An 18,763-nucleotide genomic window follows, 5' to 3' on the forward strand; every position below is an offset into this window, starting at 1 on the left:
CAATAATAAAAACTTAGAATGTTACAGGAGAAAAACTGACATACTTTTAAAATAACTCTATTGTAAGTATACACACAGAAAAAAATGTTTATTTCATAAGTGCATAGCTTGATGAATTTTCAAATGCTTAAAATATGATGCAACCAGCATCCAGATCAAGAAACAGAACATTCCCAAGACCCTAGAAGCCTCTCTTGTGCTTCCTTCAGATCTAATGTACTTTTATAGTTACATACTTTTTTCTTTTTATGTTTTCATTCAAGATTAATCAGGCCATATATTTCAACAGAATTTAAAAAATTAAACCCTAATTTCTAGTTACTGTTTCTTAGTGGATAAGATTTCAAGTGTTATACCAAGATCTAATATAATAGGCAAATCAACCTTTAAAAAGGTGATACTCACTAGACATTCAATTCATTAATTCCTTTACTCATTTATCCCTTTATTTATTCAACCAATCACTCCTTCATTCAAGGTTTACCGAGTTTCTATCAGGTGACTGGAACTGTATAAGGCACTGGGACCGAAATAAGAACCAGTGCCTGCCTCAAAAGAGCTCACTCGGGCTTCCCTGGTGGCGCAGTGGTTAAGAATCCGCCTGCCGATGCAGGAGACACGGGTTCGTGCCCTGGTCCGGGAAGATCCCACATGCCGCGGAGCGGCTGGGCCCGTGAGCCATGGCCGCTGAGCCTGCGCGTCCGGAGCCTGTGCTCCGCAACGGGAGAGGCCACAACAGTGAGAGGCCCGCGTACCGCAAAAAAAAAAAAAAAAAAAAAAAAAAAAAAGAGCTCACTATCTAGGTGAAGAGACAGACACAGGAACAAATAATAATAACATGATAAAATGAGTGATATATATAAGGCTTTATAAAAGCATAGAGGAGGGTGTCTAACTAAGCCTGAGTTGGCAAGACAGTGAAGGAAAGCTTCCTCTGTGTGAGCATTAAAAACATCCAGATAAATGATGTTGCATCAAATGGGAGTTACTAGGATAGAGGTTACGCAAGTGATGGAAAGCGGGGCATTTAGGCAGACAACACAATGAGTAAAGCGCAGAGTAAAGAAATATCATGGATGTAGTGAACTGCAAGGGACAAAATGCAGGGGGCTCAGGCTACATGGTAGAGTCAGTAAAGTGAGCCTGGACGTGTCGCAGGGTATAAGAGGCTGAGAGATACAGGAAGGCAAAGTAGTCTTTTGTGAATGAAGCACAGCAGGGGTTAAGTACAAGGCTGGGGATGATGGGCTAGTTGAAGTTGCTTGTGTGGTTACTGGAATTACAGAGGTATAGGAAAAAAATACAGGGCCAAATTACTGAATGGGTTGTGTACATGGGTTTGAAATGAGAATCATGGCAAAAGCTGCAGCCTAATTAAGGGTTTAGAGGAAGACAGTGAACTAGGTGTCAATCGTTAATACTATATCTGATGCAACTTCTTGCTGTTCAGTGTGTTCAGAGAGGTCAGAAAATCCTACAGATGAAAAAGACACAGAGTGTTGGACCCAAAAGGGCGCCTACTACTGATTTCACTGCAGAGGCTAAAATATGTATCTTTGGCTGCCAGATAAATACCCTTCAACTAGTCTTGTAAAATGGAAACAAACCACTCAATACAATCCCTCCTTTACAGAAGTAAGGCACCTTTTCTCCCTCTTCTAATAGGCGCAGCAGGGTGGCGTTGTCTGTCTTCTCCTCCTCTTCTATAGAGCTACCCTCAGCAATCTGGTCTTGTAGTTGCTCCTGGGTCTCCTCATCTCCTCCATCAGGTGCAGATCGAGACCGTTTTAGAGGTGGCTTGACCAGTCCTGCAGAATAGAGCCAAGAGGGTCATGTGGTCTTGCTGGTGTCATTTGGGAGCCGTTTAGTCTCATGTAGTCCCTCCTCTATATTTCCAATTAGAGATAGTTCTGGAAGGTATGGGGAGGCAGCACAGTTCAGTGGTCAACAGCACAGGCTCTGGAGTTAAACAGCTTCATGACCTTGGAGTATTATTTGTCCCCTCTGAACCTCAGTTTCTCATCTATAAAACCGGGACAATACTACCTATCATGGATACCAGGAGGACTGCTGGAGGACTAAATGAGGTAATTCATGTAAAGTGTTTAGTATCATGCATAATAAATAGTAAATTCTCAGTAAGTGTCAGATGATGATGATAAACAGAGGGCTTAGCATAATTAATAGTAAAAGTGGTGGTGCTAATGGGCAGGTGTCATTGAGGGGATACCCTCAATAAATGATCAGTCATTATCAGGAACAAAAATAAGGACAGCAAGTTATAAACATGATTATAAGAGATTCCACCTACTTGGAGGGCCCACGAGGACTACTTCAACACTCATATTACAAGTGGCAGTATGGTCATTCATACATGAATGAATTTGATTAAATCATCAGGTCATAAAGAATAAGAACACAATTCTTTTAAAAATATAGGGCCAGACAATTTAATGTGCCACATTAAGTTAACATTTTACTGCCTACATTTTGATAATTTTATTGATAATCACAGGAGATGAAATTAAAATCAGCTGATGAAAGTAACCACTGATAACCCAGAGTATGGGAAGCACTCAAAATAAACTCTAAATCTCACATTTAATTTAATACTCTTTAGTCTATACCAAAAAAAGTAATTTTGTATCTACCAATGATAGTTACACTAAGAATTTTGGAAAAACATAAATCAGCCCGTTAGAATTCTATCCTTTGAACACAAGTTATCAGAGGTTCTGCTCTGCCTTGGGAAGAACCTCATTTTCACATGTGAAAGAGTTATAATAAATAAACAAGAAAGATCATGTCCTGCTGAGAATATCCACAAGCGGAAAAGCTTCCAGCTGCTTTATTTTTAGTTTGACGAATCAGAACCTCCAACTCTATGTCTAGCATAGCATCTTGCATATCATAGTAGTGACACCAATATTTGTGGTTTTAGCTCAATTAGACATTAGGAAAATGAGGCCAAGAGAAGTTAAATGCCAATGACCCAAACACAAGATATCACAAACTCTGTGAATTATACACCTTGGTTATAGCCAGGAAATACAACTTTGGACTCATCTCAATAACTTTGCTGATGCAGTGTCAAGAAATGATAAGGCTGAAAACTTTGTTCAACTAATAAAAGTTTCAGTGATTCTATGAAAATGTTAGATGGATTATGAAATGTTTAGTAATTCATAGTTATCACAGGAGAGAACAGGTATAATGTAATAGGAGAAACTGATCACAATTGCAGATAATTTTTTTTGTTGACATGGTCATATACTGTTAGGTTTTTATCAATGAGATCTGAAAATAATTTTAAATTTAGAGTTCTTAATTTATATTCTAGGGCTTTATCTGTAGACTACACCAAGACTTTTGAATTTATGATAAATCAGAGGCTTAAAAAATTAAAACAACGGACTGATTTACTTATTCAATATTGACTGAATTCCCATTTTGTGCTAAGCATGTGCCAAAATCTATAAAGTGAGAGGAGAAATAATCTCTGCCTCTAAGAAACTTATAATTTAGGAAAACATAAAGCAGTGAAAGAAATCACTGAAATTGCTATAAAAGATATGAGCAAAGTGCTATTGGAGGACAGCAGAGTTGGAAAAGCCTTCAGAGGAGGACAGTTTGACCAGTATCTTCAAGACAGGGTAGGTCCAGATAACAGAGAAGCTGTAGTAAGAGGGCAGAGGGCACACATATGCAAAAGTACAGAATCAAAAAGTCCATGGCCATTTCAGTCCAATTCATCACTTTCTAGGCTCATAAAGTATAGCTTTGGAATAATCTGTCTTAGGTCATTGGAAGAAAGACCATTATTTCTTACTGTTAGCCAACATGCACTAATGACACATTTAGTGGTTGTTTTAGTTTTATATATATTTATTTAGTTTTCAGGGCCTTAACTTAAAATATCAGGTACCACTGAGAATTCTGCCAGATACAGTGAAAAAAAATTACCAAGCCAACAGGCACACTACATTCATCTGTAGGCAATAAAGAAGAGCCAGTCTCTTTAGTTCTGATATAGAAATCAATCTTTAAGAAGGGTGTGATAGTAAAATATGTACGGATACTTTTAGTTTGGCCCTACTGTTTATAGTTGCTAATATTTTCATATAGATTCAAGTAAAAGAAACGCTCCCAAATGGTTTTTAATTAAAGTCAGAGAGGAAGGCTGACCTTTGACTTTAGCAATAGTGTCTTCACCATGCTCTGGTTCTTGTTGAGTAGCTTCACCTTCCGAACTCTCTACGATGGCATCTTGGACAATGGCTGGGTTGCCAGAGGCCAGTCGCATGTAGTATTCTTTACTGTCATAACTTACGGCTCTTCTGTATCGAGCAGGTTTCTAAGAAACAACAAAAGGAAAGGACTCAGATAATTTATCTCCAAGAATTAATAGACTGTATTTATACAGGGTAAACCCACAGTCTTTTGGGTTGTTTCTCTATTTTTAAATTGCTCTGATTTAAAAAAAATATATATAAAACAACAATATTAGCAGCTTTGTTCCTCCCGAAAAAAGAAACACATCATCTTTAGCCAAATGTTTCCATGTTAGTACAGTACAGCCTCACTGATGCATCAGTACAGTAGAGAGAATGCCCAGTGTTGGAGAGCATCAAGTTGCAAGGGGATGTCTAGTTTCTGAGGAGCCTGAAACCTTGCTCCCACCCCAAGTAAACAGGCCTAAAGGGCTATCCAATTCAGTTGGAATTACCTGTGTGAGTGTTTACCTCAGATATTTGGAGGTAGGGACCCAGAACTGCCCTGATCCCATATTCCCATGTCTCTCTGGAACTCTGGAAATGGCCCAAACCTTCAGAGAGTCCTGACCCAATATGGAATCGACCGGCTTCAGGCCAGATGACACTGGTTGGCCTGCCACTCTGAGCTGGTATGTCTAATTTGCTAAAACACCCTGTTGTTTGTTGTGTAAAAGAATGTGATCCATAAACTTACTAACTAAATGAGTATATCAAGAACATATAAGTCCATTTTGAAGAAGAAATTAATTATGAAGAAACATTAGAAAAGATTTACCTTTTTGGTGTATGATACAAGAACATTTCCTTTTCAGAATAATTAATATTTATCCTAAAAACAGGTTCTCTGATTGACCCAAACTTTTCTTTTCTTAAAACAATAGATAATGAAAAATTAAGGTCTAAAATTTCCTACAAAAATATAAAACTATAGGGAAAAGTTTATATGTATACAGGTTGATCATAATGAGACCCAGACTTTAAATTAACAATTAAGAAAAAGACAGGGTTTGAAACATGCTTAAAGACCTTCCCTTTCTAAACATTATCTTACCCTTCCTTTCCTATGAATGTCTAATTGAAAGTATTCTATCAGCCTAACTCTTCGACTCAGGTAGTTATAGGTACTGTCTACAATAATGCTTATTTTAAGCAAGACCTTTCTAAAAAAATGATTTTCAACTAAAGTAGAAAACAAGTGTCCAACAGGAATATTTAGACTAAAATACTGAACCAATTTTGAGATGAAAAGATGCCTAACTCAAGCCACCATTACTCTTCTTTTAACTTCAGGTATAAAGTTAGAGAATGAAGAGAGCTGCAAGCTAACTGATGAATGATATGCAGCAAATGGAAACTGAAATATCTAACATAGGAAAGTACTGAAATGATGTAAAGAAAAATTACAGGTATGGAAGGAAGGATCTGATGAACCAACTAATAATACCGCAATATTTTTGAAATGAAAGCAGGGTAGTAAATTTTGTACTATAACAATTCTCTACATGAGATCTAACAATTATCTTCAAATCATAATTGTTCATTTTTAAAAAGGTGAAAGCATAGTTAGTGATGGGCAAGACAATGAATTAACAGATGTGGGACAACATCTTGGTTACTGACTTCATATTTGACTTAAACTTGGAACTATAAGCATTTTCCCTTAAATATTTTGAGGTATATCTTCTGTGACATTTCTGAACTGCATTTTTTTTTTTTTTACTGAATTATGTACTGAATCCTTCTGGAAAAAGAAAACAATTATATAAATTTAAATGAATCAAAATAAATTAAAATTGTATTTTAAAAAGTGGTCATATACGCTTAGTTTCCATTTAGTTCCTTCTGATTGAAAAAGTAATTTTAAAAGAGAACACACTTGCATTCTCAAAATATATACTGTTTAATATCTAGAAGAATTAAATGAGTAATTGAAAATAAAAAAGTTGGTAGTGTCAGGCTGCCCATTACTAACATGCCTTGGGACTTGTTAGTTTAAGTGTGAAGCAGTACACATTTCACAGTGAGAGCAGTGAATACTCAACCTGTTAGTGAGCAGCATACAGACCCTACAAAGCTAATCAGAACAAAGCGAGAGAGACGAGGACATCTCTCAGCATGAATGAAATTCACTTTTCAACTCTAAGGAACTTACAGAAACAACAAATTGAAAGTCATCCCTTTAGGTTAGTCTAGTCTACCATGCACTAAAATAAAACAAAATAAAACAAAACAAAAACAAAATAACAAAAGAAAAAAAAAACAAAACTGCAAGTATTTTGCATTCTTTTATGGTATTTTGTGTTTTACCTTTTGAGGAATGATATCATCGGGTGTCTCAGGCTGTTTACTTGGGATCTCAGACTGAAAACAGGGTATTAAGTATAGACACATCAGAAAAAAATAACAAAGAACAACACAAAAACAAAATATTCTTGAGGACTGTATGGAATATGGAAGATGCACTCACACAAAATTAATATGATATCCTAACCTGCTTGAAATAATCACTTAGCATCTTGTGATTGTTTTCTCAATTATCCAAAGTAGTTTTAAAGTAAAAGAAACTACACTAAAATTCTGGCTACTGAACAGGACAAACTTAAAAAAATCACACAGACAAAACTTCACCACAGGCTGCCAGTGTCATGGATGATTTACAGGCAACTCTTTATACGGCTTCAAAGGAAAAAACAGAAAACCAGATAATAGAACCTAGTGCTAGCTATCACCTTCCACCTACCTTTTACTGTGTTTATCCCTAGATCTGTTTTGTAACAGAAGCAACTGGTTTAAACTATTATCTACAATATCCCATACCACAGAAATCACTAAGCGCTTGTAAGTGAAAAAACACCTTCCCCTAAAAGCCCAAGCACCTATTTCCTTTGCTACCTTCACAGCTATGACCTGAGAAAGGCTGAAAGCAGAAGGGAGCCTGGATCATCAGCCTCCAAACCAAAAGTTTTTGTAAAAATTACTTTCTAAAGAATTAGGTAGTTACTCTATATTTTATTCTCAATAAAATCTCGACTAACAAGAAGGCAGTATCTGTTGAGCTGGAGAGTGTGACTTGTGCGTGTAAACACACAGACAGCTACAGACAGACAGTAACACATCCAAGAATCATTCCAATTTTTCTTCCTTTTCACAGTTTGTACCTGGAGATGACTTCTAGTACCTTTCCCTAGAGTAAATATGAGCAAGCAAAATGCTTTTACAGATGTTTGCTTCCCTTGGCAAAACAAACATTGAACTACTGGGCATACTTTCAAATACTTAATATGGTTTTAATAAACCTCTCTCCTTAAAAGCAAACTTTTAAAAGCATACCTTATGTTGAAGGATAATCTTGAAAATAGACATCTACATTCTCAATCCTGGTAAAGATTTGGGTTACACGAGTATTACTACACATTTGTTAAAACACACTGAACGGTACACTTAGGATTTATATATTTCAATATATGTAAAATTTATGTCAATAAAAAAGAATTATGTACAATGTTGAACTCTGTTGATATGCATGGGGAAGCATTTAGGGGTGAAGGGTACTGACTCTGCAACTCATTTTGAAATTAATAAAAAAACAAGGTAGATCACTGGATAGATATGTGATAAACCAATATAGCAAAATGACCAATTACTATTGTCAAACCCAATTCTGATGTCCACTATATATCCCCAAACCAGAATGTGGGCAGGGTCTGACATGTACACAATTGTATTTTCCCTGCAGCATATGGCACAGTGCTGGCTTAACACATATTTGCTCACTGAACCACTTACTGACTGAGGATCTTATTTTACTAAAAGGTACAGCATTCATTAGTGAAGATATATGTTATACTAATAATTTTAGCATTATCATAGATCTCTTTAAACTTTTATAACTAAATTATTATTATAATTATGTTTATATAGAAACCTAAATTTTTCAAAGTCAGAATTTGTAGAAAATAATTTTATACTCCCTTTACTTCCAATTCTTCTATATTGCTGGCAATGGAATTTCTTGAATGAGTTGCTTAGTTCCTATGAGTCCTGTGACATCTATATATTATATAAAAATATATGTGCAGGCACCCACATGAGACTCCCTTAATTAGAAAAGGAACTTCAGGTAAGTCGTTTACCCTTCTGCCCCAAGCAGCCCAACATTAATAGGAAACGGTGAGGTCTTTGCCCCAGTGATATTTGCAAAGAATAGTAAATTTGTTTGAGATTATTATTCTGTGAAAATAAGGGGATTGCAGAATTAAAACCTGGTTTTAAGTACCTAAATATAACTTCTTAAATGGCAAAATATGGCATTTTATTCTCATTCCTTAGGATTCAGAGTAATTAGACAACTGCTTAAAAACAACCATATTTTGTATTTTCGTCATATACCAGGCTCACATCTTAATATTTATAACTAATATTACCACTTAAAATACAGAATTACAGTGCAGTTCAGTATAGCTATTTTAGTTTTCAAAATGGTCCGCTAAGGAAAGTCCCTGTGCAAAGGGGATACATTATTTTTATGTGAGATCAGATAATTTTCCACATGTACATAACTTTTCTCAGGACAAAAAAATTATTGTTGTTCTCATTAAAACAATTTTAGTTGATAAACTTTCAAAGTTTTTAAGTCGGTGGCAAATGAAGCACTCAAATATGTTCTACATTCTATAAACAAACAACTAATTTAAAAATAAAATTCAAAACTTATAATTAAAGGTAAGCTACTTTTTAAATACAGTATGTAGCATTATCCAGGTTTAAGAAATAAAACTTTAATGACTAAAGAAATAATCACTTGATTCATTTCTAACACATCAAAGATTTTAAAACAAGAAATAACTTTAAATCATCACTGTATTTCTTCAGTTCAATTAAGAGGCCTAAAGATTTAAATGTTACTTAAAACAATAATTATTCTTAATAAATAAGGCAAAAATCAAATCATTTGTCCTTACTCCAGGCAAAGCCTGTTTTACCTATCAAGAGGCCCTAAAATCAATTTTCAGTTTGTACCTGTTATACCTGAAATACCTGTAATGCTGCAAAAAGTACTGCCTATATTTTATAAACATGGGTGCAAGGAGGGCAACACGTTTACGGGAGCTGAAAAGGAAGACGTGACTGATCTCTGACTCTGGGAGGCAATCTTTAATACAGCTCAGACCAAAGGAGGATTTATGGTGAAATTAATGAAGCATATACCTCAACAGCCGTCACTTCCCATGGGCTCCTTTCAAAGTCCTGGAAGTGGGGCCCTAGTAATTTTGTATTCATAATTTTGTACTCTTTTTCTTATAGCGCCTCCCCAAGTTATATAAACTTCACACCCCATAAAATTTGACTCTAGCCCTTTTTTTTTTTTTTTTTTTTTTTTTTTTTTGTGGTATGCAGGCCTCACTGTTGTGGCCTCTCCCGTTGCGGAGCACAGGCTCCAGACGCGCAGGCTCAGCGGCCATGGCTCACGGGCCCAGCCGCTCCGCGGCATGTGGGATCTTCCCGGACCGGGGCACGAACCTGTGTCGCCTGCATTGGCAGGCGGAGTCTCAACCATTGCGCCACCAGGGAAGCCCTAGCCCTTTTTAGTGGAAAAATAATTAGGAAAATTCTATAAGAATACTGAATGGGAAGCAACGGATAAACTCTAACTTAGGAAGAAAGAGTGCTGGTTAAGTCCATTCACTCAACATTTATTAAGTTCTAGATATTCTTCAGCATTAGAGAGACAAAACCAAGTATTGGGTTGGCCAAAAAGTTCGTGTGGGTTTTTCCATAAGACATTACGGAAAAACCTGCACGAGCTTTTTGACCAACCCACTATGTGGTTCTGTCTCAAAGAAATTCACTGTCCACTGACAACTTCTCAAAACCACCAAAGATCGGAATCCTTTTTCAAGAGTGAGGAACTTCTGAGGAACTGTCAATCTATAGTCATTATATCTTGCTCCAGTACTTAGCATGACCTAGAAGGTGTTCCTTAATTTTCTAGGCTTCTATTTATCATCTGTGAAATTGGGATAATAATATAACTATACTTCAGAGGGCTATCATGAGACATACAGGAAACTGCAAACCGCTCTGCAGAGCATCAAGCTCACTGTGCTTCGTTAAGTATCTGCTCTCCTTTTATGATTTCGCAACAGAAGTTAGTGGGATAGCAGCTGCTCTACTTTTTGGAATTTTCTTTGGTGTTGATATTGCCAGACTGCATATTCCATAAGAAAAAAAGATATTGCCAGACTGCACATTCCATAAGACATTTAATGGGGTTTCAAATTTACTAAAGATTTTGAACTAGCAACACCAAAATCATTATTCATTCAGAAAACATCATAGCAGATTAACCTTGACTTGTGTATGAACGTAAGCAGCAGCATGAATTCCACAATCTGTAATCATCTCCCCTTCCCACCTGCTTTTTCCTTTTTTGCAAACGTATCTCTAACATTTCTTGACTGCCTTGTATTTCCCAATATGTAACCCATCTGGTTAAACAAAAAAAAAGTTCCATATGGTTCATACTTATTTCTGAGACTGTCTGTTTAGATTTCACACACTGGTGAACTCCTTTGCTTAGGTAAAATGCTAATGATGTTAAGGTTGTAAGTGTGGACTCTGAATAGGTTATTTTGTTTTTATCTGATACAGAACTTCAAATATACTTTTGTAAAACAAATGACACTGTTATAAAGAAGGAAAGGTGTAGACACAATTAAAAAAATACTATGGTTATTTAAATTAAAATTTACCAAGTATGGCATTCTTTTTATTTTATTTTTATTATTTTATAAAAGTCTTTATTGAATTTGTTGTTTTAAAAATTTACTTTTTAAAAAAATTTATTTATTTTTGGTTGCATTGTGCACGGGCTTTCTCTAGTTGTGGCGAGTGGGGGCTACTCTTCGTTGCAGTGCGTGGGCTTCTCATTGTGGTGGCTTCTTTTGTTGTGGAGCATGGGCTTCAGTAGTTGTGGCACACGGGCTTAGCTGCTCTGCGGCATGTGGGATCTTCCTGGACCAGGGATCGAATGCATGTCCCCTGCGTTGGCAGGCAGATTCTTAACCACCGTGCCACCAGGGAAGTCCAGATATGTTTTGGTTTTTAGGCCACAAGGCACGTGGGATCTTAGCTCTCTGACCAGGGAGCCAACCCACACTCCCTGCATTGGAAAGTGAAGTTTTAACCAGGGAATTCCCCCAAGTATGGCATTCTTGACAGAATGGAATAGCTTTGAGAAAAGTAAACTTTAGGGAGCTGTCTTAAAAAAAAAAAACCTTAAATAACTACATATTAGCAGGTCTAAGGCCTATATTCTAAGTAGCCTCAGGACAAATGTGTAGTCAATTAGCACAAGATAAATGCAGCCAGGGTTTTGGTTGGGAAAAAAAGAGACACTGGAACAATGCATGTTGTCTCATGTTACATGATCTGAACTACTTACTACAAGACACATGTGCCAAGTCTTCTTTATAAATCTTAGTTTCTTCAATTGTTGAGAGAATCATATTAAAGTCAAGTATGTGAAAGTACTTAAACCATGAAGGGTTTCTCTTCCAAATTTGCAGTGACTTTATTGGGGAAGACTGTATTTTCCCGAACGCAAAAACATGATTCCTGGATCATGATCATTTTAGACAAAATTTTTATGGTCAGTGCAAAAATCTGAATGAAGTCTTTAGGAAGGGCAACCTGTCTGAATAAAAAGGAACTTGAGGGGCAAATGTTGTTCGTTTTATACCCGTGGAGCCAGTGATGAAGCTTCTCAATATAAATGGGAAGATCTATACACTCTGGCTATTATTATTCTTTAACTGTGCTCTATTATTTCTTCAAGGCAATGTTTATTTTATTAACACTCCCTTAGATAGCGCTTATTCTGTGTCACACCCTATTCTAAGTACTTTACAAATTTTAATTAATTTAATGCTCCCAATAGCTTCTGAGATGGAACTGTTATTTTCTCCGTTTTAGGTATAAAGAAAGCAGAAGCTGAAGAGGTTAACGTGGCCGGTACGAGGTCACCAGCTAGTGAAGGGGGAGAGGCAGGTTTCAAACCCGGCAGCTGGCTCCAGGTTCTAAGATCCAAACCACTTCGCTGTGGAGGCTCCCTGCTGCACCTTTTCATTCCACCGCCAGCACCCTGGCATTATCAACTTACTACAGTTCATCAAATGTTCTAAATTAGGTGTTTTTTGTAATTGACCTAATAAGGGAAAACACTTACAAAAAAGAAGGAAGACTTGGAAGCGTCACTACAAACGCTGAATTCTGCGCACTCACCGCCACATTTGTCTCTTGTTCCGTTTCCGGCACGTAAGGGTAATGGGTGTAAAACATATCATTCCGCACCATTTTTTTCCTCATTCTGCAGGGCCCTTCCGTCATCTCCAACATCCATTTGTCGAGATGGGAACCGATGGGGGGGCCCCAGAGCCCCCGCTCCCGCAGCAGCTCGTACTCGATTTGGCACCACTCCTCCGTCACGTACTTCAGGGCATTTTGCTGACGCTAACAAGAGGAAGTCCAGGTTGGTTTTCAAGCAAAAGCACGAGCAACAATGAACAGTCTATAAGCACCTGAAAACCAAGGTATTCTTTGGAAACAAACACCAATCCAGGTCATTTCAGGCAATATTATAAAAGTAAAGTTACATTTATTGATGGTTAAAGTGAGCTGCCGATCTTGTGAGAAGGTGGGGGGTTTTAGTGACGGCCCAAGGCGATTATTTTAGCACCAAGTATACAATACATGGAAGATTCCTACAGGGTAGCGTGTGCAGTACACCTGCCCAGAGTGTTGAAGGAACTTGTAGCTCGGGCACAGGGAAGATGGTAATATTACTTATGAAAATACATGGAAATGGTTTGTCCAGTGTGAGTTAATAAAGACAGTAATTTAAGGATGAAACCCCTTCCCCATCCCCAATTGTAAAACAGTTACTAGAACATGAATAAAAGAAAATCTAGAAAGCCACATCAAGAAATATTGCCAACACACTAGATTCCTGGTAATCACCGTAACATTTCCAATAATTTTAGGTAAAGAATATACACATGCATCTCTGATAGGGAACTTAACATTCATATAAAAATTAAAGGAAAACCATTTTTACTTGGCCCTGGGATAGATCCAAACCACCTTACTTAAATGGAAATTTATGACTTGGAATAACTTCTTTCTATTTGTCAAATGTCAAACTGTGTAACATTTCAACAGTAGATGCTTAAAACTAAGCACCTAATGATTAGATGCTTATCTAATAATTCATGGAATATAAGTATACAATTTAAGAATAGAGATCCCTTTACAACTAACACTAATGATTATTGAGGGAGTAATCTTGATATTATAATGATACCATCATAGTACTTACGTGTTCCTGGCAGGAGGAAATCCCCTGTAACAACTAAGTATCTAGTATCATGCCCATAAAACATTAGCAGCTTATCATTCAGAAATCTTTAATAAGATATAACTGAGCTGCCATGGAAATAAAATATTTCAATAAGTTGTTGAGTAATCATGAATTCATAAAGAGGATTTCACTGAAAATATTTCTTACTGACAAAATCACCAAGCACTTGTAATAAAAAATTACTTTATCTTTTAATTTTTTTAGAATTTTAAGAGACTTCTCAGAGATTTTGATGCACATTTTCATGGTCTCCTTGTTAAGTATGAAAGACAGGGATCTTTCCAATATTTTAATTTTTATTAAGAACAAACACATGCTATATGTTGGTAGTGAATGTCATTAGGATTCAGCTGTGCTGATCTCCAGTCTGTCACTTTTTAATGCAGTTTGCCTATAGGAAGTTCCAGTCTTTCTATGTTAAAACCAATGGCCAAAGTAGCTGCTGGCAGGGATAATCAAAAACAGTATCTGATGATAAATTCAGTTCAGCAACTTATTCTTAAAAGCAGGAGGAAGATATCAAGGGAAACAGTCTTTTCTCACTCAAGGAATGCAAAACAAACCATTATTATGGTTATGATTCTTACCTCCTGATATTCCTTATATTGTGTGTCTACTAAGTCACGAACAACGGCGATGTGTGTAAACATCCACTGAGAAATCTCCTAACAATGAGTGGAAAAAGTCTTAATATTTCATGGATTTCCTGGAAAAAAATGTTAACTAGCCTTGAAATAATGCCCTCAAGTTAGTTAAAATTCTATTAAAGGCATCACAACAACACCCAAAAAACCCCACAGAAAACTCTGAAAGATTAATTATATAATGAATCTGATGGAGACTTATGTGATGGACACAGATCCATATACCCCCCATCCCCCAGTGCCCCTTTCAAGGAAGGGCTCACTGCCACAACTTCTGGGAGTGCTGTCAGTACTTCAGGAATGACCTCAGCTGCAGAGAGCTGTGAGTACCCCACAATCACTGGCTGATTTGGAGGCAAGCAGGCTCAGCCATTTCAGCTCAGTAAAGGTCAACTCTGACAGGTCACTTTGGTACCAAAGCTCCACCTGGGTCACAGCTGGGTCTGTCGCCAGACCTGCGACACATTACCCTGTGACCAGTCCTGCTTCCTTCTTCTCCCATCCACAAATATCAAGGGCACCCCTAATAAACATCCTGCACACTAAACCCCCTCTCAGAGTGTGCTTCCTGGGGAACCCAACCTGACACATGGAATAACTCATACACGTGGTTTCTCCCAGGCCCTTTCCATAGCTGCCACTAAGATTCTGGGATGGCAAAGACAGTAGGATGAGGAAGAAATTAATGCTGGAGGTAGATGAGTTAAAAAAAAAAAAATCAATCTCAGGCATGTACAACAAAATTATAAAAAATAAAAAGCTGTTTTGTCTGCTTTTGCTTTAAAATTTATATAACTATTAATAAAATTATTGAAGGTTTGGAAAAGCTGAGAAAAATTATCCATAGTCTACCATATATCAATATCTGAATCTCATCTTATGTCCAGTTATGAAATGGATGTAAATACACAACACTCATAGTGCAATTTTATCATAATAAAATGGGAGAAGGCTCCACAACCTGAGTTATTTCTCTCTCTCGTCTAAAGCAAAAATGCAGAAAAGTTCCATTTCAAATCATATGCTTGCATGTATTAAGTGTATTATATAAAACACTACAACTAAACCTTGAATTAAAAATTTCTAATCATATCATTAATAAAACTAAACAATGTACCTGGGTGGAAAGACTGTGTTTATGAAGCCCACTTTCCTTTCGATTCCTTCTCGATCCCGTTAACTTGGAAAGACCAAAGCCACTGCTGACACGGGACAATTTGGATTGTGTGGTGGGTACTAAAGCTTCTCCTCGACTTATGCATTTCTTTTCATGGGCTACAAAATCAAAATTAGAGTATTTTACAGTTTCTCCATGTATTTATTAGCCTTACTTTTAATACTTTTGCATAATGGTTACAAACCACAATTGTGTAGTTATCAAAAGCAGCTTATGTTACAGATGCAGACACTCTCAGATATTATATTTACTTATCTTATATAAGGATAGCTGCTTGACAATTATTGTACTAGTTTAACTCACATTTGGTTGAAACCTCATAGCTCTGCAATAACATGCAAATTTATTTTAACTGTAATCAGTTTCTATGTTAATAACAATTCACAGTCCCCTACCTAAAATCTTTGCTGTTGTGTATACTTTGGAATTTAGAATTTTAAGAAGGTGATACAGTACATATACTGTATATTATATGTACTGTATCACCCTAGACCACCAGAAGGTCTAGGGTAATAAACAATAATTAATAATATAACAATTAATATTTCTGCAGCAAAATGTATTAATATTAATGTCTAGTAGGATAAACAAAGATAGGTTAGGTTTTGCTACCAAGTGAGTTTTGGCATCAAATTAATAATAACACCTTGGGTTTTCAGGGCTTTTTGAATTTCAGAATTATAGATAAGGGATGTAGACTCATAACCAAGATGGTGACCATACTAAAGTTGTGAGCAATGTATTATTTACCAAACTCATAGATGCCTGATGTATAACATATTTAAAAAAACATTTTTTTTTAATAAAAAAAAAATCTAAGAAGAAAAGCCTAATCTCAGCATAATCATTCTAGAAGGGGCTATATTGTAATGATTTTCATTTCTACTGTCATCATAATATCTTTTGGGGAAAGTTTTAATTTCATATCCGAAGTGCACCCATATATGATAGTTGTATGTAAGTCCCTTGGTCACATGATATCTGTAACTTTTTTACCCAGATGATTCTGCCAACATTTCAAACCAGCTTCTTCAATGAGCGGCTTTGCTATAGCTATGTCCACATGGCCTCTTTCATTCACAGGTAGAGTGACTTTGAAAAGCTCCTCCAAGGTTTGTTTCTTACTATGAATCAATTCAGTCCAAACTCTGTTGACAGCTTTTATGAGAAGCTGACGCCCTAGGAAATGAAAAACAGCAACTGATCAAAAAGAAAGGTAGTTAGTATTTTTTTTTCTTCTTTTTTATCTAAGAATTTCAACTTAGATGTATAGTACTTAATTGTCCAAAAAAAGCTTCACATCATAGCCAGCTCAGTAAAAATGGATTATTCAGATAACCAAAAATGCAGTTGGCTACTCGGAAAACTTAAAAAAAAAACAACTATATATCAAGCAAAAAGACTACATTTTTATTTATAAAACTGGAAATTACATATATATTTCATTGTCTAGCTTCTTCTATAGAAGAAAAGAACTTATTCTCCACTTAAAAGTAAATTTTAGGGCTTCCCTGGTGGCGCAGTGGTTGAGAGTCCGCCTGCCGATGCAGGGGACATGCGTGCCCCGGTCCGGGAAGATCCCACATGCCGCCGAGCGGCTGGGCCCATGAGCCATGGCTGCTGAGCCTGCGTGTCCGGAGCCTGTGCTCCGCAATGGGAGAGGCCACAGCAGTGAGAGGCCCGTATAACGCAAAAAAAAAAAAAGTAAATTTTAGATATAAATAAGGGGTATTCACAAATAAGTTAATTGTTCTTGACGATTTTGCAAAAGCAAAGAAATAGTAAACAAAGTATTTTTAGAGTTTTTACTATTAAATTCCATCTTGCTTTGGACTCCTTGCTAATTTGTCCGACTCCTGCTCTAGGCCAGCCAATCTTTAGCAAGCATCAGAATCACCTGGGAGGTTGTTCAAACAGATTGCTGGTCTTCATCCCCCAGAGTATCTGAGTACTGAGTACTCAGTAGATCTGAATGGGGCCAGAGAATCTGCTTTTCTAACTAGTTCCCAAATGATGCCAATGTTACCAGTCTGAGCACCTCACTTTGAGAACCAGTGTTCTAGATCGTTAGTTCCTTGAGGGGGTGAAAACACTGTGTCCTTAGTGTCTGGGGTTCAAGAAATTTTAGTGAAAGAACAGAGAACAAATTAATGCTTAAATGAATGAAAGAATGAGTGCTGGACCTACAAAGGGTAAGATCATATGCAAAACTACCACATTAATATTGCTGGAGAGACAAGCACTTCTGTAATTATCTAATCTTTTCAACTGAACAACGTTGGAAATTAGAAATCAGTCCACCCAAAGATTCTCATGTGCACGATAATTACAAAATCAGTGGGAAAACTAGATTTAAAAAAAGGGAGAAAGAATAAAAATGGTAGTGCTGACAATCTATCTCAAGCAATATTTGCCTCTACTGTGACTGGCCTAATACTACCAATAGCCAGCTCTCTTAACAGTAAGCGCCAAGTTAGAATCATATTTGCACTACTGCTTGTGACAATGTAAGTATCACTAACTTTCCTGGTGTTACTATGAAATGTGGAGGGTGAGCAATATCAGGGGTCTCCTCATCCTGGCATAAGGAGATGTACAGCCAGCGCGCTGGTGTACGCTGGAGGGCATATTGGTATGTGTTCAGGTGCGCCCTGTGGAGAGATTGGTTGTCAACGTCGGCAGTTTCTGAAGTCGGGTTTTTTGGGTCATATCTTAGAAATGAGTGGAGAGAAAAGGGGGAAAAAATTGAGACAACTACCTTCACTAATATCTTGGCTGTAACCACCATCCGGTTCAATGTCCGAGGGGATCATGATGTGCCATGTAGTCATGCGGGCTTCTGCTTCCAGTCCAAACCCATCCACATTGCTGAAAAATTCCAGTCAGTTTAAACTATATGAAGGAAATTACTGCAGCTGGAAACTGTGATGACTAAGTACTACTACTCTGCAGACACAAGTAAACGCTGGCTCTGTCACAGAGCTCCGTAAGTGGCAGGCAGACATTTGGCAGATGCACAGAACAGAACTTATAGTTTATCATGAAAATGCCATTTTCAAGCGATGTTGTCACAAATCCACTCGACTAAATGTAATTAAACTAAATTACGGCATTAAGAGGAGTATCTTACTATTTAAGACGCTCTTTGATCACTATTAAAATTTTTACCTAAAAATTACAAAAAGTTCATTTAAGAGCATTCTCCTCCTATGACTGTGCCCCCTCCCTCTCCCATATCTTATCTCACCAC

The 18,763-nt window shown here is 36.9% G+C and overlaps 1 protein-coding gene across 6 annotated transcripts in view; it reads right to left on the reverse strand.

Moving 5' to 3' along the window:
- WDFY3 (WD repeat and FYVE domain containing 3) overlaps nucleotides 1-18,763 on the reverse strand; it is a 283,768-nt gene that overhangs the window by 48,816 nt on the left and 216,189 nt on the right. For 5 of the 6 annotated variants that reach the window (XM_059066368.2, XM_067035987.1, XM_067035985.1 and 2 more), the window contains 8 exons: nucleotides 18,272-18,381; nucleotides 16,510-16,692; nucleotides 15,454-15,611; nucleotides 14,280-14,357; nucleotides 12,558-12,785; nucleotides 6,582-6,635; nucleotides 4,186-4,354; nucleotides 1,645-1,808 (listed from right to left, as the gene is read on the reverse strand). In XM_059066368.2, the coding sequence (XP_058922351.1) occupies nucleotides 1,645-1,808; nucleotides 4,186-4,354; nucleotides 6,582-6,635; nucleotides 12,558-12,785; nucleotides 14,280-14,357; nucleotides 15,454-15,611; nucleotides 16,510-16,692; nucleotides 18,272-18,381 (1,144 nt within the window). The remainder of the gene's footprint in view (nucleotides 1-1,644; nucleotides 1,809-4,185; nucleotides 4,355-6,581; nucleotides 6,636-12,557; nucleotides 12,786-14,279; nucleotides 14,358-15,453; nucleotides 15,612-16,509; nucleotides 16,693-18,271; nucleotides 18,382-18,763) is intronic. The other variant, XM_067035986.1, reaches the window with a different exon arrangement.

This window comes from Kogia breviceps, chromosome 6 (genome assembly GCF_026419965.1).
Source record: "Kogia breviceps isolate mKogBre1 chromosome 6, mKogBre1 haplotype 1, whole genome shotgun sequence".
Classification (NCBI taxonomy): domain Eukaryota; kingdom Metazoa; phylum Chordata; class Mammalia; order Artiodactyla; family Physeteridae; genus Kogia; species Kogia breviceps.